Source organism: Oryctolagus cuniculus, chromosome 16 (genome assembly GCF_964237555.1).
Source record: "Oryctolagus cuniculus chromosome 16, mOryCun1.1, whole genome shotgun sequence".
NCBI classification, from domain to species: Eukaryota; Metazoa; Chordata; class Mammalia; order Lagomorpha; family Leporidae; genus Oryctolagus; species Oryctolagus cuniculus.
Genome location: NC_091447.1, coordinates 8,385,024 through 8,409,287, shown reverse-complemented (window position 1 = coordinate 8,409,287; position 24,264 = coordinate 8,385,024). Strand labels below are relative to the sequence as shown.

At 46.6% G+C, this 24,264-nt stretch overlaps 1 protein-coding gene across 1 annotated transcript in view; it reads right to left on the bottom strand.

Moving 5' to 3' along the window:
- Positions 1-689: 689 nt before the first annotated feature.
- TSPAN13 (tetraspanin 13) overlaps positions 690-24,264 on the bottom strand; it is a 32,431-nt gene continuing 8,856 nt past the window's right edge. The window contains exons 2-6 of the mRNA XM_051832558.2: positions 7,534-7,701; positions 6,874-6,954; positions 6,123-6,236; positions 5,390-5,503; positions 690-1,784 (exon numbers count right to left, since the gene is read on the bottom strand). Coding sequence (XP_051688518.1) covers positions 1,710-1,784; positions 5,390-5,503; positions 6,123-6,236; positions 6,874-6,954; positions 7,534-7,701 — 552 coding nt within the window. The 3' untranslated portion in view covers positions 690-1,709. The remainder of the gene's footprint in view (positions 1,785-5,389; positions 5,504-6,122; positions 6,237-6,873; positions 6,955-7,533; positions 7,702-24,264) is intronic.

The window sequence follows — 24,264 nt, the reverse complement described above, 5'->3', positions numbered from 1 at the left end:
GGGGACTGAATCAGCTGATGGAAAATCTCTCCTTCTCCCTGTCTGTCCCTCTCTCTGTTATTCTGCCTTTCAAATAAATAAATCTTGGAAAAAAAACAAAACTAAACAAAAAACCTTGTCTCATTGTAAAGAAAATATTAACCACTGAAACATTTCAAAAACGGATTTGATGATGATGTACCCACAGACATCAGGGCTGGAAGTTCATTTCCATGGCTTGATCACACTGTACACTGAAACAGCCACAGCCAGCTCTCAATCAGTTAAAGAGGCAGAGGTTAGGCCTCCACCTGTGGCACCAGCATCCCACATGTGTGCTGGTTTGAGCCCCAGCTGCTCTTCCAATCCAGCTCCCTGCTAATGTGCCTGGGAACGCAGTGGAAGATGGCCCAAGTCCCTGGGCCCCTGCACCCACGTGGGAGACCTGGAAGAAGCTCCTGGCTTTGGCCTCACACAGCCCTGGCTATCATGACCAATTGAGGAGTGAACCAGCAGACGGGAGACCTCTCTCTCTCTCTCTCTCTCCCTCTCTCTTGTCTGTAACTCTGCCTCTCAAATAAATAAGTAAATCTTTAAAAAAGTAGAAATAAAAATAAATCAGAGAGAACCCAGAGCAGCAAGAAAAAAATCACTCCATTCATTTGCCAATTCTTCATTCCTTCCTTTGAATTCAAACATGCGTACACGAATGAAAGTTTCCATCCTTTAATGTTTTAACATAATATACAGAACCACGACACTATTTCAATTTCAAATTATGGAAGATCACATTCAGATATGCTTGGATTTGACAAGCTGCTGTTACAATACTCAGGAATTCCATGAAAAAAGTATTTGACGGTTTTTAAGATAATCAAAGATCTTTTTGCTACATGGGCCGACGTGTTCATAGTAACTCGTTTAAAAATGCAGTCTTTCAGACCCCGAATTATTATAAAAGGAGAGCAAGGACATATAGATACACCTTCTGAATTACTGCAACCCATTCCTTTCTGAAGGCAGAAGGTACGTCACACATGAGGACATTTCATGAGACCACTTTTCCTTTGCACTTACCTGGCAAAGTCAAAAACCAAAACCTAACCCCAGTGTTCTAAAGACAGAGCTACTTCTAAGATACACTGACATGACCATAAAAGGCAACTACAACTAAATCACTTTATATTAACACTTTTCACCACGACACATCGTTCCTAGAAAGACAAAGGGAAAAAAACAAAATCCTGGAACCTGGACTTCCCTTACTGAACTCGACAAGGGAGAACCTTGGACTTTCTGGCCTGAGTAAGCTTCACCCCTCTCTCCGGTGTCACGACCTATACAGCACAGGGTACAGAGGCTCGCTCCAGCGAGACGCCCATGCCGATTCACAACACGATCCACATCACGGCGCTGGACCAAGTCCTCCCACAGGTAAAAATGCTACAAAGGCCACGGTGGACAGTGCAAGACACTGTGCATACAGCAGATTAGAGAGACCACGGAGGGCTCCGAAGAGACCACGAGGCTCACTTTTTTTTTTTTTTTTCAGCCATGGAAGAAGAAAAAAATAAACATTGAGAGAAACATAATAGTAAAAATATATAATTCTACTGTGGGTGCTGTCATTCCAAAGACACTGCTTCCTTCATTACAATGGAAATGAGCTGAGCTTGAAACTAGAGAAAGTGGACCAGGGCAGAACGTGGCAGGTTTTCCTCATTTTCTGATCACAGGAATGCACTGGGGTTAGCACGAGGGTCTTTCTGGTTCCGGTATCTGTAGGTCAGCCAGACTCCCAGGATCTGCAACAGGAACACGAACAAAGAAAGCAATGTGTGTGTTTTAGTTCAGTTTATCAAGAAAGTAACTCTGGGGGCTGACACTGTGGCATAGCAGGTAAAGCTGCTGCCTGTGATGCCGGCATCCCATATGGGCGCCAGTTCAAATCCCAGCTGCTCCACCTCCAATCCAGCTTCCTGCTAATGCGCCTGGGAAAGCAGTGGAGGATGGCCCAGGACCTTGGGCCTTGCACCCACATGAGAGACCTGGAAGAAGCTTCCTGGCTCCTGGCTTCATTCTGGCAAGCTTTAGCCATCACAGACATCTAGGCAGTGAACCTGCGGATGGAAGACCTCTCTCGCTCGCTCTCTCTCTCTCTCCCTGTAATTCTGCCTTTCAAATAAATAAATAATTTAAAAGAGAAAACATATATATATATATAATATACTTATACACAAATGCAATTCATATATATGTTGAAATAAGAAAGGTCTTTATTGCATAAAAAGACAAGACACTGTGGCAAAATAAATGTCCTACATGAAAGATATCTATAAGTGAGACCCCAGTAGAAAGAAGGGACCATCAAAGGATATACTTTTCTCTGAAGGGAAGAGAGAACTTCCACTTTGCTTATGGTCTGTGTAAATACTTTTGTAGATTGTGGATTCAAAAGGCTTCCGAAGCCTTGACAGCTCATGTCAAGAGCCTTGGGTGATCACTGATGTCATACATAAGAGAGCTAATTATTAAGTTAACAACAGGAATCACTGTGCACTAACTTTCCATGCAGGACCTCTGTCTTCAATGAGTTGAGTTATGAGAGTTAATTGTAAAACTCATTCTCAAACAGTTTTGTGTGTGTGTGTGCACAAATTGTTGAAATCTTTACTTAGTACAGAGTTGGTCTTCTGTGTATAAAGTTAATTGAAATTGAATCTTAATGGAGAATGGGACTGGGAATGGGAGAAGGAGGAGGAGGAGGGGTGGGAGGGTGGATATGGCGGGAAGAATCACTCTATTCCTAATGTCATACTGAATGAAATTTGTACTCCTTAAACAAAAGGTTTCTTTGGGAAAAAAAAAAAATATGTCATGTTCACAGTACTAAGAAGGAATAAACCTAATCTAATTACGGTATTTAGGAGGCAGGACCAGCAGAGGGGTGCCTAGGTCACTGGCGGCATGCTCTCAGAAGATGTTTCTTGTGAATGGATTGGGTATAAAAACCTGAGTTGGGCCCAGGCTCATTCTCTCCTTCCAGACCCATTGTCCTGTGACCTTTCCCCCATATACCCTCTGCCATTGCCATCCACCACCCCCACAGAGGCCAAACCAATGGACTGCCCAGTTTTGGAGTTGAACCTCCAAAGCCGTGAGCTTAATAAACCCCTATTCCGTCATAACTTCCTTGTCTCAGGTATTTGGTTGCAGTAGTGAAAAGCTGATTAATGCAGTGAACAATGGCAGCTTTGCCTTTTTGCTCCCTCTCTTCACTATTTTTCCTTTCCTTATTGGACTAAGACTTCTAGTACAATGTTGAATAACCATAACAGCAGGCCTGTATGTTTATAAAATGATTTATTATTTTACTTATTAGAAGGGCTGAGGGCTAGAAAGAGACAGAAAGCCCCCACCCTCCTGGTTCACTCCCCAGATGTCTGAAGACTTGGGAGTGGGCCAGGCTAAAGCCGCGAGTACAGAGATCAACCTGGGTCTCCTTGGGAGTGGCAGGGACCCAACCACTTCAGCCATCACCTGCAGCCTCACAGGGTGCATATGAGCAGGAAGTTGAAATTCTGGGTGGAACAGGGTCTCGAACCCAGGCTCTCAGATATGGGGTGGGGTATCCCAAGTGGCGTCTTAACAGCTGGGCCTAATATCTGCCCCAGAAAATTCTTCCTGAACATAAAATGAAAAGAATAAACTATATGGGAAAAATCAGGGGCTAGCACTGTGGTATAATGAGTTAAGCTGCTGCCTGCAATGCTGGCATCCCGTATGAGTGCCAGTTCGAGTCCTGGCTGCTCCACTTCCAACCTAGCTCACTGCTCATGCACCTAAGAGGCAGTAAATGCTGGCCTGAGTGCTTGGGTCCCTACTATCCACTACAAACACAAGTGTGGGAGACCGGGATGGAGTTCCTGGCTCCTGGCTTCAGCCTGGCCCACACCTGGCTGCTGTAGCCATTCTGGGAGTGAACCAGTGGTTGGACCATGAGCATCCCTGTGCATTCATTTTACCTAGTTATGTAATTTTCCATGAAATAAACTACCATCAGCAGAACTCAGGAATTAAAGAAATAAATGTAATCTCGATACATGGTACCAATTCAGAAACATCAAAAAATGTCCCTAAGGTGGACATACAGCCTTGTGGTTAAGAAACCACTCAGAATGGCCACAGCCCATGTGGGAATGCCTGGGGTTGAGTTCCAGATCCATTTCTGATTCCAGCCTCTTTGCTAATGTTCACCCTTGGGAGACAGTGATGATGGCTCAAACACTTGGGTCCCTGCCACTCACATGAGACCTGGATTCAGTTCCCAGCTCCTGGCTTCAGCTTGGCCCAGATAGTTGCTGCTGACACGTGAGGAGTGAATTACTGGAGGGAAGATCTCTCTTTCTCTCTATGTGTATGTGTCTCTGTCTCTCCCTCTGCCTTTCAAATAAATAAACTTTTTTTGAAAAAATGTCCACAGATATTGAGTGTTTAATGAAGACACTAAAGAAAGAATTAGCATTCCTTAAAAAAGTTATCATAAAATATGTGTGTGGTTTTGATTATAGGCATATATACTATATTAAAATGTTTTTGGTAGTGATATATTAATAAAGAATTCATATACATATGATTTTTTAAGGTTTATTTATTTGAAAGGCAGAGATACAGAGAGAAGGAGAGAGACAGAGGGGAGATCTTCTATCCCTTGGTTCACTCCCTAGATGGCTGTGGCTGGGCCAGGCTGAAGCCAGGAGCCTGGAGCTTCTTCCTGGTCTCCCACATGGGTGTAGGGCCCCAAGCACTTGGGCCATCTTCCGCTGCTTTCCTAGGTGCATTTGCAGGGAGCTGGATCAGAAGTGGGGCAGCCAGGACTCAAATCTGCACCCATATGGGATGCCGGCACGGAGGGCAGAGGTTTAACTTTCTACGCCACAGCGCTGGCCCCTACATACGAAATTAACAATGGGTATATGTAGGATTCAGAAGACTAGGAACAGAGAGGAATAAAGGATGGTACTGGAAGGCAGTTTTTCAACTCTGACCTTTGTGTCTGTGCGTGATATATTAACAGATACATTAAACATGGTGATTGTGCTACTTCTTCCAAATTACAGCTACTGAGTATATAATTTATAAAATTATATATACCTTACAACTTAAGCATACGAGTTTAAGTTCTATTTTATCATACAACTCTAGAATTATGGAATAGACCCTCTAATCTCAACTTACCCGTTTCTTAAATTTCACCCAGGAAGCATCCACCCTGTCCCAGTGTGGATTTCTGAGCTCCAACCCCAAGTCAGGGCAGGGCTCCTCTTCTAGGGCAGCCCTCAGCTAAGGATGCCCGGGGGCCCCCGTGTCCCACCAAGGTGCCTATGGCCACCCAGTCCCGCGCACTCACCTCTGTAAAGCTGAAGAAGAGCCCGATGCCACCCACGAACCTCAGCACCTCTCCAGCGTATTTTCCAATGATGGGAGCACACGGCGAGCACGGGTGGCCACTCTTCACACAGCTCTGTGTGGATGGAAGAATGGAAAAGATACAAAGCTCTGGTGGCCAGCTTGTGGGAGCTGCTGGCACAGCCACCGCGTTTGTGATCAAGGATTGCACGGTGAAAGGAAAGTCATACAGACCCCTGGGAGAAGGCAATCCCACAGGACAGGCTTCACAGAGGGGATACCCAGGGCTCTGGGAGGCGCCCAAAACCTAAACGCATGGGAACTGATCCCTGCTATTTCTCTCCACAGCCTGTTCAAGCAACAATGGGAAGGCATTAGGGACACCAAACCCAAAGAATCCACATGGGTCGGAAATAACATCAGGGGAAAAGCACACCCTCTTTCAACTCAAAACAAAATGTGCATTCCTCCTCTTTGCCCTGCTGCTGTTGTTTCTTAAGGCCTAGCCCTTCCCTTGCAAAACCAACATCTGTCAATACATGACTGCTAAAGCCATCTCGGTTGCCTGGTGTAACTGCCCAAATACCTGTCAGCAGTGGGCATCTGAGGACAGGTATTCAATTCAACAGTGGGGACAGAAACCCAAGCAGATGTGAAACACATTGGATATGCAACTCAGCCCCAGACAGCCCATGTTCATCTGCACCTAAACACTTTTCCTGCGTTGTACTCACCGCCAGACAGGTGTCGTTGGGGTTGAAACTTCGGAACCCACAGCAGTTTAAGTTCCTCTGGATGTCATTGCGAGCACTTGCTGTGTTGTTCCAGCCAACCTCCAGGAGCTGGCCCTAGAAAATGCATTTACTGCACACACGAATGCCTGCCATCTCTGCAGGCGACAAACAAGTCTGGGGCCTGTCACCTCAAATAAATACTCTTGATAGAGCCCCTAAAAACCTGCAGAGATTTTCAAATCCTTGACCGTCAACAAAAATTGAGGCATTGTTTTTTCTATCTCAAGAATGAAAAGGTTTTAGTTGCACATGCAATTTAAAAGCAACACTTAAGTCCAAGCTCTAATTCTCAGGGTAACAAGATGAGGCAGAAACTCACATCCCTGCACGAGTTGGTGCCTGGGAAGCGTAATTGCTAGAACAGACCCACACACAGTCTGCAGCAAATGGCTCGAGGGGTAACCGAGAAAAAGGACCGGGTAACCATCTCCCAGCAGTGGCACTGTATACCCAGCAAGAGCTAAATCCCATTTAAGGGACATAAAAAGTAGCAACCCCTCATGGTGTCTTCAGCTCCAATCAGCCCCACGAATGTCACAGGACACAACAGGGTTTAGCTCCGTACAGTGCAATGGCTTTCTGGGCAAGAAGAAACTGCTTTGCGTTCCCATCGTTCTCCCACCCCCCTTTTCACCCATGTTCCGTGGGGGCATAATAAAAGAGAAGGAGACAAAAATATATTTCTTCTCACCTGCTGCTCCTGGTTCAGGGCTAAGCAAGCACAAGACACAGAAAACTGAACAATAAATACAAGTAAGAGAATAATCATATACTGAGGGTTAGAAGTTAAGGAGATTTCCAAATACTATTAAAATCGCACACCTGCGGATGCACTGGAAGCAATATTACCGAGAAAACCGAACAGATGGCACTTTGAGAGCATTCACAAGGACACGCGTCATTATCATTTCGACAATGCACTACAGGTGCAAGTTCATACAGGAAAATACTAATAATGATAACTGCATAACTAAAAAGTAAGTCTTTGGATTTCATGCAGGATAGAATAAAACTTGCACATGTATAAAATGGGAACTGAGGATAGATACATGGAAGCATGAAATTCTCCACCCAATATTAACACGCTGGAAAGAACATGGATCGGTTGTTATTTACAATTCATATATAAACACGAACACTACACTGAAGCAGGAGAGAGTGGTGGGAACATGTAGACATGCAATCCCTTGATGGTAAGAAATACTTCTAATAGGAGCAGAAGCTGTTTCCTGTTGATTAAATTTCCCGAGGGTAATATTAAATTAGCTGCATCTATCAAGACAGTCATCAAGTAAGAACCCAAATGGAGGAGGAGGGGGCGTGCAGAGATCCTCAATTTTAAAAAGGATACAAAAAACAGCAACACCTGGTGGTGTTTCACAGCGCCGATGAGTCCCACCAAGGCAATCAGGAACAGGAAGATGCCCACGGCGATGACCACGCCGACCACTCGAAGGCTGGAGATGAGTCCGAAGCCGATGCCCCAGGCGGCAATCCCAATCAACAGCAGGCTAACCAACTGCACCAGCACAGGGTGGGGGAAGAGAAGGGAGAAACAGGAGGTTACAGACCACGGAGACCACCTGTGTGGCAGGGCAGAGGGTCTGTGCTAGAAAACCTGTCCGAGATCTCTGTGAACGCGGCTGTTTTCACAAATCGCTTTAATCCCGTGTGTCAAAGACTGCAGGGTTTGCTGTCTTAAGCAAGTACTCCTCCAGCTTTTGAAACCATAGTGTGTACAGAGGGTCTGGACACCGTGGAAAGCAGTGACCCTTTCTTCAAAGGCCAGCTCCCCACTGTCCCAGTCCCTCGAAGACTCATGAATCTCCCTCTTCTCTGGGTACTCTTTGTGTGTCCCTTGAATGTGGGTCCCTTGTCCCTGATGTCACCCTCGCATTCTCTCTTGGAGACTGGTAGCAAGTCGAGACTAGGCACCACCCTGCTTCACCTTTCTCCCTGGGATCTATCCCAGGCCCTGGCCCAGGGAATATTCAAAAATTGTGTTTTCTCGCTCTCTGCTTCTCAAATACAAATTCAAAGGAAAAGATTATTTGCGGAAATGAATTGCTCTATGTCCTTACCTAGTCTATTGCATAAGGAGAGAATTTAATGGGTCAGCGGCCAAGCCCTGTGTGGGACACCTGCATTCCGTATCAGAGGGCCTGGGCTGAGATCTCAGCCCTGCTTCGGATCTCAGCTTCCTGCTAATACACAACCAGGGAGGCAGCAGGTTCAAGTACTTGGGGTCCCTGCCACCCATGTGGGAGAACTGAACTGAGTTCCAGGCTCCCGGTCTCAGCCCAGCCCAGCCTCAGTTGCAGGGGACATTTGTAGAATGAACCTGTGGCTGGAAGGTCTTGGTCTCTGTCTCTCTTTTCAAACAAATGAAAGAAGAAGAGAGGAGGAGGTGGGAGAGGGGAGGGGGGAGGGGAGGGGAGGGGTGGGGAGAGGGAAGAAGAAACCTTTAAAGAATGACTATACATAGAGACAGGCCATTAAAACTTGTAGCAGGTTGAAAAGAAGGAGAGATTTCTTAGACTGAAACAGCATTCTGACCAAGGAGAAATTATATCTCAATTATTTCTGTACGTATTTGTAACACAACACCAGATGTACAAGCAGAACCTAAATGTTTACTGGGTGACCTATAGAACTCAAAGTTACAATTACTCCTTTAAAGTAACAAATGATGGCCTGCGCTGGGGCCCAGGGGGCTAAAGCCCTGGCCTGAAGCGCCAGCATCCCATATGGGCGCCAGTTCTAGTCCCAGCTGCTCTTCTTCTGATCCAGCTCTCTGCTACGGCCCAAGTGCTTGGGCCCCTGCACCCATGTGGGAGACCCAGAGGAAGCTCCTGGCTCCTGGCTTCAGTTCAGCACAACTCCGGCAGTTGTGGCCATCTGGGGAGTGAACCAGCAGATGGACGACTTCTCTGTCTCTACCTCTCTCTGTAACTCTTTCAAATAAATAAAATAAATCTTAAAAATAAATAAATAAATAAAGTAACAAATGAACAGCGTGCCACATAAAGACTGCCCCTAACTGATAGAAGATGAAGCCTAGGCAGAGCAGGCAAGAGAAAACAGGAAGTACCAACAATCTTCAATTCAGTCGTGAGCCAACAGTATAACCTGGAGCAATCGGACAGTGTAATTCCCAGTTGGGAAGAATCAGTATGTTTCACAAGTTCATGGAAAACAGAAGTAAAATGAGTCAATTTTGAAAAAAAAAATTTGAAATCCATGTATAGTTTTTTATTTTCATGATATGCATTTTCTGTGGACTTTTTTTTTTTTGGAAGACCCCTTGCAGGCATGAATTTCAAAGTTTTTTTGCACCAAAATAAACTTCTCTTTTACTTCCCATTTTCTGTGAACTTATGGAAGACCCTCATACTTTCTAGCACCATTTAAAAGCCTGATAAACTATGTTTTAAAAAAAATCTGAAAACAAAGGTGGGCTTTTGGCACAGGGCTTAAGCTACTGCTTGACATAGGTGCATTTCTGTACCAAAAGACCCAGGTTGGAGCTTTGACTGCTCTGCTTCCGATGCAGCTTCCTGCTAACGCCCACTCTAGGAGACAGCAGACGACGGCTCCAGTATTTGGGTTCCCGCCACCACGAGAGACTCAGAGTGTGCTCCCACCTCCCGGCTTCAGCCTGGCCCAGCCTTAAGATCTCTCTCTCTCTCTTTCTCTCTCTCTCTCATGAACCAGTAGAGAGAAGACTGCTCTCTCTTTCTCTCTCTCTCATGAACCAGAAGACAGAAGATCGATCTCTCTCTCTCTCTCTCTCAACTCTCTCCGTTCCTCTCTCTCTGCCATTCGGCCTTTCAAACAAAAATAAACAAATATATAAATAAATAAAAAGTGTTTTTAAAGAAATATAAAAATCATCATTACTGAAATGGATCTTTTTCTGCTGAACTATGTCATTTTCCATATGGAAAATAATTAATCAGACATATCTAGGTTATTAAAATGTCTTGCATATGTAAAGATACAAGAAAAAGCACTAGTTGTTGCCCATCCGTTTGTATTTTTATCCAAAATATGTATGTATGTTTGCCACAGAGGCTACAGCTGAGAAGGACAGCACACATCTGCCCGGGACTAGAGCCATGCTCTCCGGTCACGGCTGCACCTGGTGGACACACACAGAAGCTTTGTCTTCAGATGCAGGAGAGGGGGTGGGCATAAATCGCACAAATCCTGCCCCTAGGAAGCGTGTCCAGCGCCTCTCTTTTCTCGATGGCTCCTCATCAGCACGCCCATTTGCTGTTTCGTTTTGGACTGAGAAAAAGTCCCCCGCCCCTTCACCAGTGAACTTATTTCTGGCTTGCTGGTGTCCAAATATAGCACGTTTGTCACAGGCAGCAGCCGGAGGTGCGAAGGAAGAAGGGCCCCAGGCCGGGCCTCGCCCCCGCGAAGTCACAGGGACACTCTGAGCTTGGTCCCAATGCTGATGAGGGCCCCCCACCCCCGCACCCCAGCAGCGGCACCTGCTACGTCAGTTAGAGCTCTCCAGAGACACAGACCAAGAGGAAATACATCAGCCTCTACCTCCCCACTGAGAGAAAAAAAGGCAGAAATACAGACAGACACCTACAGAATCAGGGATCTTAAAGAACTAGCCCATGTCATTGAGGTCATCAGCAACTCAGAAGTCAGGAGGGAACTCAGGCTGAATTCCTTCTTCCTTGGGAAGCCTCAGAGTTTGTTCTTAAAGGTCTTCAACTACCTGGTGGAGAGCTGCCCGCATCACAGAGGGTTGTCTGATTCACATGAATTCATCTGACAGTATCTACTACTGACAGCTACCAAACACCCGCAGGGCAACACCTAGGCTGTTTGCTGGACCACAGTCTGGCCACGCTGACGTAACTCAATGCCCCATGTGCCAACATCAAGGGCTGGGGGTGAAGCTTCTTTCTGGCCTCATCACATTCGTGGCAGCCCGATCACTCTCTGTTTCACTCTTTTGGTCACAGAGCCAAAAGCATCAGAAACATGAAGCATCTGTTACATACAAGGCTTCCACCCCAACAGCTGTAAAGAACCCATTTGGGGAGCCAGCATTTGTGGCCCAGCAGGTTAAGCCACCCCTGCAACACCTGCATTCCACACTGGAGGGTCAGTTGCAGTCCTGGCTGCTCCACATCTGCTCCACTCCCTGCTAATGCACCTGGGAAAGCAGCAGCAGACGGGCCCCTGCACCCAAGTGGGAGATCAGAATGGAGTTTCAGGCCCCTGGCTTTGGCATGGCCATGGCCTAGCTCTGTCTGTTGCAGCCATTTGGCCAGCAGATGGAAGATCTGCCCCCAACTCCTTATTCTGCCTTCCAGACAAATCAATCAATCTTAAAAAAAATCTTTCAGGACCAGCATTGTGGTATAGTGGGTAAAGCTGCTACGCAATGCCAGCATCCCAAATGGGTGCCACTTCGTGCCCCAGCTGCTCCACTTCCGATCCAGCTCCCTGCTGATGGCCTGGGAAAAGCAGCTTAGGATGGCCCAAGTGCTTGAGCCCCTGCCACTCATTTGGAAGACCCGGATGAAGCTCCTGGCTTCAGCCTGGCCCAGCCTTGGCCACCGAGACCATCTTGTGATTGATCTCTGTCTCTCTCTGTCTCTCCTTCTCTCTCTCTGGTAACTCTGTCTTTCAAATAAATAAATAAATCTTGAAAAAAAAAAAAAAGAATACTTTTGAGAATCATCCCAAATCCTTAGCTGTATTAATGAAATTCTTAATTACTAAGAGTATTAGAAGTTAAATATTCTTAAATATTAATGAGAAGTAAATTACTCGTCAATAAACGGTGAGTGCTGACTATGTGCTCAGAGCCGGGGAGACAAGAAGCCCTCCCAGAACACAGGCCGGCAGGCTTCCTCTGCCAGGGGCCACATACTGGCGATCAGGCTCTGATCACAGGGTCCCTGCGCCCCGAGTACTCCGCCTCACTGCCGCACACAAAGTAGGGCCAGACGACACACTAGTGAGTGGGCTGCATCCCATCTGCACCTTACAGACATAGAAACTTGAGTCCCTGTCGTTTGCATGGGTCACAAAATATTATTGGTCCTTTGGCTCTGTTCTACCACCTTTCTTTTTGTTGTTGTTGTTTTATAAAGATTTACTTATTTATTTGAAAGTCAGAGTTACACAAAGAGAGGAGAGGCACAGAGAGAGAGAGTGAGAGAGAGAGGTCTTCCATCTGCTGGTTCACTCCCCAATTGGCTGCAATGGCTGGAACTGCGCCAATCCAAAGCCAGGAGCCAGGAGCCTCCTCCAGGTCTCCCATGCAGGTGCAGGAGCCCAAGGACTTGGGCCATCTTCTACTGCTTTCCCAGGCCACAGCAGAGAGCTGGATTGGAAGTGGAGCAGCCGGGACTAGAACTGGTACCAATATGGGATGCTGGCACTGCAGGTAGAAGCTTAACCCACTGCATCACAGCACCAGCCCCTGCTACAAAGATGTTTAAAACGTTGGGAAATGTTTGAACATTTTATTTCAGTATGGCTGGACACAGAAGCAGCACGGGAAATCCCAGAACCAAACAGAGAACTGAAAGTGGGCCTGGACGGATACAGCTGCTGCTGTGGGGGCCGAGAGGATGGGGGTGAGTTCCTGGATCACAGCAATCCCAGGGCTGGGGGAGGGACTCAGGTTTCCTTTCAGGCAGAGCGAGCTGGAAAGTGGAACCAAAACTCCTGCAAAGCCAGGACCTCCAAAAAGCTTGATTTTCAACATTGAAGCACTACAGAAAACACAACTACATATTGGGAAAAACGGCAAAGCTTGCTGAGTGTTGTCAAAAAGAAAAAAAAGTCTTCTGCTGGAAACACAGACACCAGGCAGACGTTGCCTGGGCGTGGAGTGCAATATGCACAGGTCCCCAGGCACATGGGCAGCAGGCAAGCAACCCCGAGGAAAGCCAAGCACAGGAAAACTCACAGGGCAAAGCCGAAATGACTCAGGGGGGATGCTTGCAAACCACAGCCCTCAAACCATTCCCAAGGAAGAAGACACAAACTTCGCTATCCATCAAAACTCCCAAAACTCATAAGGAAAACCCACCACCAGAGAGAGAGAGAGAGACGTGACACACACAGCCGAAGGAGGCTCAGAGACAAAGACGGAACTTGAGGCAACAGAACCAAATTAGAGTACAACTGATGTATTTACACCAAGAAGATAAAAGAGAAATAAAAACAATATAGAAAGACAAAGTCATATTTGAACACTGCAGACATGAAAGGGAGTCACAGCAAACCCAAAGGAAGCAGAAACAAGAGAAATATAATAAACAGGAGAAAGCAGAGGGGGGAAATGATAGCAACCAGCAAAGTATTTTAAGATTTATTTATGGGGCCGGAGCTGTGGCATAGCAGGTAAAGCCACCACCTGCAGTGCCGGCATCGCATATGGGTGCCGGTTTGAGTCCCAGCTGTTCCACTACCAATCCAGCTCTCTACTATGGCCTGGGAAAGCAGCAGAAGATGGCCCAAGTGCTTGGGCCCCTGCACCCACGTGGGAGACCCGGAAGAAGCTCCTGGCTCCTGGCTTCAGCCTGGCCCAGCCCTGAAGATTGCACCATCTGCAGAGTGCATCAGTAGACAAAAAATCTCTTTCCCTGTTTCTCTCTCTGCTCCTCTCCTCCTGCCATGACTCTTTCAAATAAATAAATAAATCTTAAAAAAAAATAAATAAAACAGCAAAGGTCACACTGAAAAGTGGTCCAAGGTACTAAGAGGCAATTCACTGCAACAGAATCAAAACATCAGTCAACATCAATAATCAGGAAGACAGAACTGAGAACCCTGAGACATCATCTCACACGTACTAGACTGGCACAAACTGAACCTGCTCGCACCACAGGCAAAGAGAATTTAGAACTCATCCACAAATCTAGGTACCAACTGCTATTGCCACAGTGCAGAGCGGACTCGAAGCACCTGGTAAGGCAAGGCTGTGTGTCCCCCACCAACCTAGCAATTCTGTTTCCCCAAGAAGAAACAGTCATGGGACCAACTCAGACACCCACCAGGAAAACAACCCCAAACACAGGACTTCATAAACTCTGGTGGGATCACATGATATAACACAGCAGATCACCAATTACTGTGTCAACAGCATAGAACAAATCAAATAAACTGCAGATACAGATAAGCCATACCACTTATGGAAATTTTCAGATTCAACAAACAACATTTGCATATGTGCGTACAAGAAATTGTCACCAACATCACAAGCATGCATGGAGAAAACAGATGTTGATTTCAAAACAACGGCTACTTTTGAGGGGAGGAATGGGGAAAGGGGTCCAAGGGTGAGTGGGCCTTTTGTGCCACTGCAACACTGGACTTTGAAAGAGAGACAAGGCAGAAGGCTGACACTGGGAATCCAGCTAAGGGTTCACAGACGTCTCATGTTATTTTCAGTGCATATTAAATATGTCCTAATTTGGAAAGCAGTAGGTATTTGTGCAGCAGATATACCTACTATCAGAGTATCTGAGTTCAAGTCCTGGCTCCGTTCCTAATTCCAGCTTCCTACTAATGCGTACCCTGGGAAGCAGCAGGTGGCTCAAGAACATGGGTTCATGCTACTCATGTGGGACATCCGGATGGATTTCCCAATGCCTAGCTTCAGGCTGTCCTAGCCCTGGCTGTTAAAGGCATTTAGAGAGGAAAGCAGAGAATAGGAGTATGCTTGCACGCACACTCTCTCTCTCGCTCTCTCTTCAAATAAATAAAATATTTTTTAAAAAACTAGAGAATTTTAACAGGTGCATCTTAGGAGGGCACCAATTACAAATTCTTCTGCTTTGTTCTCTATAAATTCGCTCATCTTTCCTCATCCAACCTTAGCTCCCACTCCTCCCCAAGCCAGAGACTGCAAATCAAGACCTTCTCATTTGTCTTTCTGACATTTTGTATCCATTCCAATCTGTGAGTCATCAACCACACTCCACACTTCCTCCCATAATGTTCTCCGATTACTTCAGGTATACACCAGGCTGCATTCACACATATGTATAACAAAGAGCAATTCTCAGTGTGTTTCATATTGGTGAGAACCAAGACACAACCTACACCCTTTCATTCCTAACCCCTAGATGCAAGCGTGTGTGCAACACACACACACACACACATTCTCACTTGAAGGGGCCATTCTTAATGGTGGAACAGAATACAGATTCATCTGTGTAATCCAAAACAAGTTTTTCATTTATTGCTACCACAGTGAAACTGTAAAAACATGAACTTATTTTGAGTAACTAAATATGTCAGGTTTTTTAATGAAAAAATTAGAAACGATGTGTTTTGTTGTAGGTGACTGGTGTTCTGGCACATTACAGCAAAAATTCCCCAAACATTATTAGCAATTTTTTCAATTAAATGTAACACCTAAAGATGTATAATATGCCTTTAAAATCTGATTATTGGTGTTTAACATTCACTAAAAAGAAGTCTTTTAAAAGTAACAATGAAACAATTTATTTCTTAGTAGTGGTAATGAAATGTTACAGTTGGCTTGTAATTTGAAGATAAGATTAGATGATGTCTTCCCCCAACTAGTTATCTAAAAATTACTGATTCAAATAAAATTAATTCTAAATGCATAATTAAAAAGCCTCACTTTGAAGGCTTATGTTGTAGCGCAGAGGGTTAAGCCACTACCTAAGATGCCGGCATCCCATATGGGGTTCAAGTCCTGGCTGCTCCACCTCCAATCCAGCTCTCTGTTAAAGGTCTGGGAAAGCAGCGAACAATGGCACAAGTGTTTGGGTCTCTGTACCCACATGGGAGACCCACATGAAGCTCCAGGCTCCTGGCTTTGGACTGGTCCAGCCCTGGCTGCTGCAGCCCCCTGGGGAGTGAGCCAGCAGATGGAAGATCTCTCTCTCTCTCTCTCTCTCTCTCTCTGTGTCTCTTCCTGTCTCTGTCATTCTGATGTTCAAATATATACATAAATCTTTAAAAAAGAAAATAAGGCCTCAGTATGCCACTGGAACACCTTACACAAAGGAACTGCAAACAATACTCTGTTCAATTGTAAGAACAGTTTCCGTATGAAATCAATTGTAACAGAAAATAAATTTAGACTATGACAAATAGTTTCCTTCCTTTGGGAGACAGAACACAGATTATGGATCTGTTAATTCGTTGATAGCGATGTTTTTATGAGCAGGAAGAGCCAACCTTTCCTGTTTTCTCTTTAAAAACAAAGAAAAACGCATCCTATAAAAAGAGCTTTAAAAAGAGAGTTCAAAGAGCTGAACTGCAGGATTTTAAGTATCTGAAACTCCATGTTGCTTCCCCAAGCAACCCAGGGCTACCCCTGCAGCACTGACAGACTCTGATGAAGGTAGGAAACAGGTGCAAGCGACACAGAGACTCTCCACCATGCCACATGACTTAACACAAAGCCACAGGACATTGAGGCATAAAGGTACCTGGCCCAGGACCTTGACCGATTCCCTCCATTCCATAGGAGAGGAAATGGGGTGGGGGGGGGGGCAGAGGAGCACCACCTCTGGGCTTAGCACATTGTTTTCTCCCTGTAGGACTCTTTCATAGCACCTACCAATATATTTAAGTAATTTTTAACACTGAGATGCAATATCAAAGACATTATTACAACACTCAAGAAATTGTAGTTCTTACCTTGTACCCATATCAAAACATCTGTAACCTACCTCCTAGCTACACAGTGATATGTAAAAGAACAAAGACACCCTCTTCTTAAATGACACATCCATTAGCTAGCTACCAAATGCTTGCTCACTTGTGCTGTGCTTTGTCCTTGTCTTTTCTATAACTCAAAAGGGTCGTCACATGCACCTACACCACACCAACGGGAGGGCACATAGGGCATTGCCTGGAGTAGGGGAGCAAGAACTCCTACCAGGATAAAGAGTCTATCTTTGAGGCAGTCTAGCAAACAAGAACTGTTTAGAATGATTGGTTTGGATTGATCCATGCAATACTATTAAAGAACAAAGAGGGGTGTTTGGCACAGTGGTTAATAAGCCACTTGGAGGGGCCGGCCCTGTGGCATAGCAGGTAAAGCTGCCGCCTGCAGTGCCAACATCCCATATGGGCACTGGTTCGAGTCCTGGCTGCTCCACTTCTGATCCAGCTCTCTGCTATGGTCTGGGAAAGCAGTAGAAGATGGCCCAAGTCCCTGGGCCCCTGCACCCACGTGGGAAGACCCAGAGGAAGCTCCTGGCTCCTGGCTTCGGATCAGCGCAGCTCTGGCCATTGCAGCCATCTGGGGAGTGAACCAGCAAATGGAAGACTTCATTCTCTCTGCCTCTCCTTCTCTCTCTGTGTAACTCTGACTTTCAAATAAACAAAGAAATGAAGAAGACGAAGGAAGAAGAAGCCACTTAGGACACCTGCATCCCGACTGGAGTCCCAGCTCTGCTCCCAACTCCAGCCTCCTGCTAACGTACATCCTGGGAGATGTTCCAAGAACTTGGAACCCTGCCACCCACATGGGGGACCTGGATTGAACATCCAGTTCCAAGCTTCAGCCTAACCCAGCCCTGGCTATTGTGAGCATTTGAAGAATGAACCAATTGATGGGGGAATCTCTCTCCCTCTCTCAAATCAATAAAATATTTTAAAACAAAGAACACACACATAAGATTCTTCATGATCTCACACAAGCAGGCACTGAAGTGTTAAGCCACTACACTAAGCCATCCAAATGATGAAGAAATTGTGAGCGCATCCTAGAATTGAGAACAACTGAACTGCTTCCCAGGGGAGGACTGACATCTGGGGTAGACACATACTGTCTTTGCAACCCTGCACATGTGTCTCTTGGATAACCCTACTCACAGAGCTTCATTGGCCCCTCTGACCACAAGACAGGCTTGTCCACCACGGCTACCCATTCTTCTGTCAAGAGTGACCGGACCAAGGGATGGTGCATTCACCAACAGAGTTAAGATATGATACAGGGAAATGGAAAGAAAAGGTGGCATCCCCCAACCTAGCCAGCTGTACAGACAAAATGAATTCTCCAAGAGACCAGCTGCATGTGAAAAGCTCTAACGTCAAACAGCATCAGCCAGCAGAACTGAAAATGGAATAGAAAGAGCAAGTGGGTTCTCACATTTCCTGAGCGCCCTGAGCCACGTAAGCCTTATGATACAGGTGTTGGACGTCCCAGTTTATATATACAGAGATCTTCCACCACCTGGTTCATTCCCCAAATGTCCACAACAGCCAGGCCTAGGCCAGGCTGAAGCCAGGAGCCCGGAACTCCATCCAGGTCTCCCGTATGGGTGGCAGGGACCCTAGCACTTGAGCCAACACCTGCTGCCTCTCAGGATGCATTAGCAGGAGGCTGGATTGGAAGCAGAGTAGCCAGGATTTGAACCAGGCACTTCGAAATGGGATGTGGCCAACCCAAGCAGCAGCTTAACTCACTGTGCCATCACGCCTGGCCCACAAAGCTCCACCTGGCAAACAGTTATCATGAATGCTTTAATACCTGCAAACTTGCATTGCTTCTCTCAGTACTCACTCCTGAAAGCACTCTTCCCACCAAGACCAAATCTAAATCCTTCACCTTTGTCAATGAGCTTTAAAAGAACACAATCAGATCCTCTTAGTTTAAAAGACCTCCCTAAAACTTCTTACTCTACAGCCAAAAGAAGGAGGGTATTAATGAGCCAGAGTAATATCCCAGGCCATCTTTTTTTCTGCAAGCATCCTGCCTATACTTCAACTCCAATCTATGTTTGAGTGTATCAGTGGCGAGCAGAGGGTTGTAGGGTGGGAGAAAGGGACTGCAAAGGAAAAGGAGGCTACTTTGGGAGCTCATGGGACTGCTTAAGGTCTTGAAGGTGGTGACAGGGTCACAGGTATATGCTGAGGCCAAAACTTAATTGGATGCTAGACTCTAAGCATATGCCACTTACGTCTGTTCCCCTAGAGGACAAAGCCTTTTATGAGGAAAAGCATTTCCGGGCATTTCCCTTCTGGCATGGAACGCACAGTGGTGCCTAGAGTTGCAGGTGTCATCTGGTGACAAGGAAGAGCGTCACATGCAAAGATGACTGAGCAGAAAAGCAGATGGAGACCGCGCTCGTAACAACAGACTTGAACTGGGCACCTGGTCTGGGTGACGGCCCTTCTTTTTAAAGATTTATTTATTTATTTGAAAGGCAGAGTGACAGAGAGGGAGAGGCAAAGAGGGAGAGATAGAGACAGATTTTCTACCCACTGGTTCACTCCCCAAATGCCTGCAATAGTCAGGGCTCGGTCTACACAATGCCAGGAGTCAAGAACTCCATCAGGGTCTCCCATGGGGTGCCCATGACAGTGGGGTCATCATCCACTGCCTTACCAGGTGCATTAGCAGGAAGCTGGAATGGAAGCCTGGACTGGAACCAGCACTCTAATACGGGATGCCAGTTAAACACAGGGCATCTTCATCTGCTGCACCACAATGCCTGCCCCTAGGCTGCCTACATCTTGACTACTTTCTATATGAAAATTCAACTTAACCAACATTAGCAGGGACAGCCAGGCTCCCCCTCTCACATGCAACTAAATTCCATTCCTGGCTGCTGAGGTCTGAATGTGTGCCCCAAAAATTCATGTGTTAGAAACATAACCCCCAAATCCATAGGTTAATGGTATTTGGAGGTAGAACCCGTAGAGTGAGGTGAGGTCATGAGGCTGGAGCTCTTCCAATGGGATTCTCCACTGTTTTAGGAAGAGGAAGAGGCAGGTGAGTCTGCAGGCTCCCAGCCTCTCACCACGTGAAGGAAGCCCCCCCGCCAGGCTGCGATGCAGCCCGAGGGCCCTTGCCAGAGGCAACCCTTTCGCCTTGGACATCCTGTGGCTCCAGAACCATGAGAAATGCATTTCTTCTTTCGAAATGACCCAGTCTGTGGCATTCTGTTACAGCAACAGAAAACAGACTGAGCCTCTTGTCAACACAAAGGCCCTTTGTTAAAGCTCATCCGATCTGGAAATCCCCTGCGGCGGCTCTGTGTGTCTCATCTTGGGATTCAGTCCCTGCACCTCCACTGACAAACCCCAGGACTTCCCCCAGAGGTCATTTCTCTCTCAGTCACTCTCCCCTCCCCTCAGCTACACGTTGGATTCTTCTGTTGTGCCCTCTGCACTTGCTGTTCCACACAGTCAGGCACGTGGTGACCATAAATTCCCAGCACCTGGCTAAGCGCCTGGGTCAGGAGTGGTGCTCCACGTATTTTGCTGAGTGCAGCAGTTCTTGACAGTACTCATCACACTTTGAGGACAGGCAAATGTTTTCCTCTAACCTACACAAGATTTGGGACGAAGGAATCCAGTCCAAGGATGTTCCAAGTTTATTCCTTATCTACATAGCCTATCAAAGAGATGTTCATTCATCGAATATCCAGAGAACCAGATGAACAATCAGATTGGGGTATTTTTAATTTTTTTTTTTACTTATTTTCACTTTTCCTTGAAAGGCAGAAAGAGACAGAGTACCTCCATCTGCTGATTCACTCCCAAAATATTCTTAATAGCCAGAGCTGGGCCAGGTTGAAGCCAGGAGCCTGGAACCCAATCTGGGTCTCCCACATGGGTGGCAGGGGCCAACAGCTTCAGCCATCATCTACTGCCTCCCAGGATGCACACTGACAATAAGCAGAGCAAGGACTCAAATCAAGCAAGCAGTGTCTTATTTGCGAGCCAAACGTTCACCCAGTTTGAATATCTCAAAACAGCTATCTTGGCAGGGGGAGGGGTATGAAAATTCTACCAAGGCAACTAAATTGCTGTAGGAGGAAAGAAAAATGTAGAACATTTGAGAATACTGGAGTGGCTGTTGTAGTGTACTCATAGTTAACTAAAGAAAGAGAGAATTTATGACAACATTGGAAAGCAAACACACATAAGATAGTAACAGGGCGGGGCTGGCACTGTAGTAAAGCAGGTGAGGCCACCGCCTACAGTGTGCTGGTTCAAGTCCTGGCAGTTCCATTTCTGATCCAGCTCCCTGCTATGGTCTGGGGAAGCAGTAGAAGATGGCCTGAGTGCTTGGTCCCCTGCACCTGCGTGGAAGACCCAGAGGAAGCTCCAGGATCCTGGCTTTGGATCAGCCCAGCTCTGGCTGTTGTGGCCATCTGGGGAGTGAACCAGCAGATGGAAGACCTCTCTCCCTCCCTCCCTCCCTCCATTTCTCTCTTCTCTCTCTCTCTGCAACTATGCCTTTCAAATAAATACATAAATAAAACTTTAAAAAAAAATGGTAGCAGGACATAGGACTATGCCTCCAGCTGTGTAACAGCATCCATGGACAGGTAAAGGAAAGAAAGATCTAGAATGCCCTCCCTGGCATGCTTCCATGGTGACAAAGAGGAGTCACAATGAAACCTGGACTCTTTTCTGAACTTCTGCTTCATCTGGAAAACAGGAGAGCAATTTGGGGAAGATCAAAGATGTGTTTCTATGATGCCAACCATTTGGGTGGAAATGAGAGAATTCTATAAATAATCTAGATATTGCTAAATATCCAAGTATTTAGCGTTCCAGCCAAAACCTCATTCTTTGGCTGTTGGGCTTTCACTCAATGATCCAGGGAGCCTGCCGTACTCTGCTCATGCTCTTCTTCTTTATGGTTCTCTGTGGAGCCACTGCTTTTAAAGGCAATAGGCACAAAATACGAAGCACATAATATCCCCTGGAAAGCAGCCATATAAAGGGAATTGAAAGGAAGGGAGCCTGACTTGTCGTTTTCCAAGGATAATGAGCTTGAGGTGGCACCCACAGCTGCCAATAAAGTTCCAACTCCACCCTCTCCTGCCCTTCTATGGAGCACTGCAGGGAAATGGCAAATGCAATGCTGGGCCGAACAACCCTGCCCTGATTCCTGCATTCAATTAACTAAATGTCAGCCATATGCCAGAGCTCGCTGGCACTCAGGAAAGCAGGAATGACTGGGGCACGGTCCTTGTTGTTGAGGGGCTTCCAGGTCTACCTCTTTTCAATGACTTCCTCATCGCTAAGTCCTCCCATCCCTTCCCCTTGCCATGGCTGCACTTGGCCTGGAGGACACCAGCTGCTACCAAGCTCCCTCCACATGGCCCTGGCTCCTTCCTGCAGAATCTTTCTTGTCACCTGTACCTCTCTATGGATGGATGGCACTGCTGCAGTCCACGGGCCACTGCTATTCACTGTCTCCCCTCCCGGATGTACTGACTTCAATCCCATTTGGACAATCCCCAGAGAGCCATCTCCCATGACCTTCAGTGCTGTCAGTCTAAGTGTTACGTACTTGGGTATCTACTGTATCTCATACTGAACTCCTGACTTTCATCCCAAAGCCTGCTCTACCCATAGCCTTTGCCAACACAGGTCATGGTGAATCCAGCCAACTCACTGCTCAGGCCACTGTTATGAGTGATCTGTGACCTGTCCCTTTCCAATCCATCAGGAAATGATGTTAGTCCCACCTTCGCAACAGGCCCAGAACCTGACCAGTTCTCTACTTCCATCGCTGCCATGCAGATCCAAGCCTCCATCACCACTTGTGTAATTACAGCAACAACCTCACAACCATTCTCACTGCTTCCACCTGTGCCATCTACACCCGTCTCAATTCAGAGCCTGACAGTCTTTTAGGAGGGTACATTATAAACCTCAGGGGGAAAAGAAAGACTAGCTTATTTTGATGCAAAAACTTCCTTAATTCATCATAGCTTTTTCAAAAGACTCAGTTTCCCTGAACTTTTGAAGAGCCCTCATAGGCATGGGTGTCAAAACTGTTCACGTCTAAGTAATTTTCTGTGAACTTTTTGATGTATACTCATATATACAAATGAAGCCATATCACCCCTCAGGCCCAAACCCACCAATGGCTCCCCATTTCACTTGGTGTAAAAGCTTAAGTCTTTATACTGCCTGTCCTTTTTTTTTTTTTTTTAAAGATTTATTTTATTTATTTGAAAGGTAGAGTTACAAAGAGAGAGAGGTCTTCCATCAGCTGGTTCCTTCCCCAGTTGGCTGCAATAGCTGGGGCTGGGCCAGGCCAACGCCAGGAGCCAGGAGCTTCTTCCAGGTCTCCCACGTGGGTGCAAGAGGGGCCCAAGCACTTGGGCCATCTTCCACTGCTTTCCCAGGCCATCAGCAGGGAGCTGGATTGAAAGAAGAGCAACCAAGGACTCAAATTGGCACCGATGTGGAATGCCAGCACTGCAGGCAGCGGCTTAACACGCTATGCCACAGCGCCAACCCCCTGGAGTATTCTTAACGATAAACGAAATACAGGCCCATAACTTCTCTGACCTCATTTCCCACCAAGCAAACACTGCTTCCTCCCTTTGTCCTCCTCTGTCCCTTGCAAATGCCTGTCGGTGTCCCGTACTTGTCAAAGGCCACTCTCTCCACCTAAAACAGTTTTCCTAAATATGCCCTTCCCGTCCTTCAAGACTTTCTCCCCACACTGTCTGCCCAGCAGGCCAACTATGGCCACTGCATATAAACTTGGGTGCCCCTGTCCCCACCCTGCCCCACCACCCTTCCTACTCTGCCCTGCTTTCCTCCATACTGCTCTTGTGACTTCTAATCTGATATATAAGCTGCTCTTTTTTCTTTTCTTTTCTTTTCTTTTCTTTTTTTTTTTTTTTTTTTTTGACAGGCAGAGTGGACAGTAAGAGAGAGGCAGAGAGAAAGGTCTTCCTTCCGTTGCTTCACTCCCCAATGGCCGCTGCGGCCCGTGCACCGCGCTGATCCGATGGCAGGAGCCAGGTGCTTCTCCTGGTCTCCCATGGGGTGCAGGGCCCAAGCACTTGGGCCAGCCTCCACTGCACTCCCTGGCCAGAGCAGAGAGCTGGCCTGGAAGAGGGGCAACCGGGACAGAATCCAGCGCCCCGACCAGGACTAGAGCCCAGTGTGCCGGCGCTGCAGGTGGAGGATTAGGCTATTGGGCTGCGGCGCCAGCCAACTCATTTCTTTATTTATTTTCTGCCCACCCCCATAAATGTGATCTTCATGAAGGCACGGTATTTGTGTTGGTTTTGTTCACTGTAATTGGTGCTCAGTTAGTGTTTATGATTGGAATGAACAA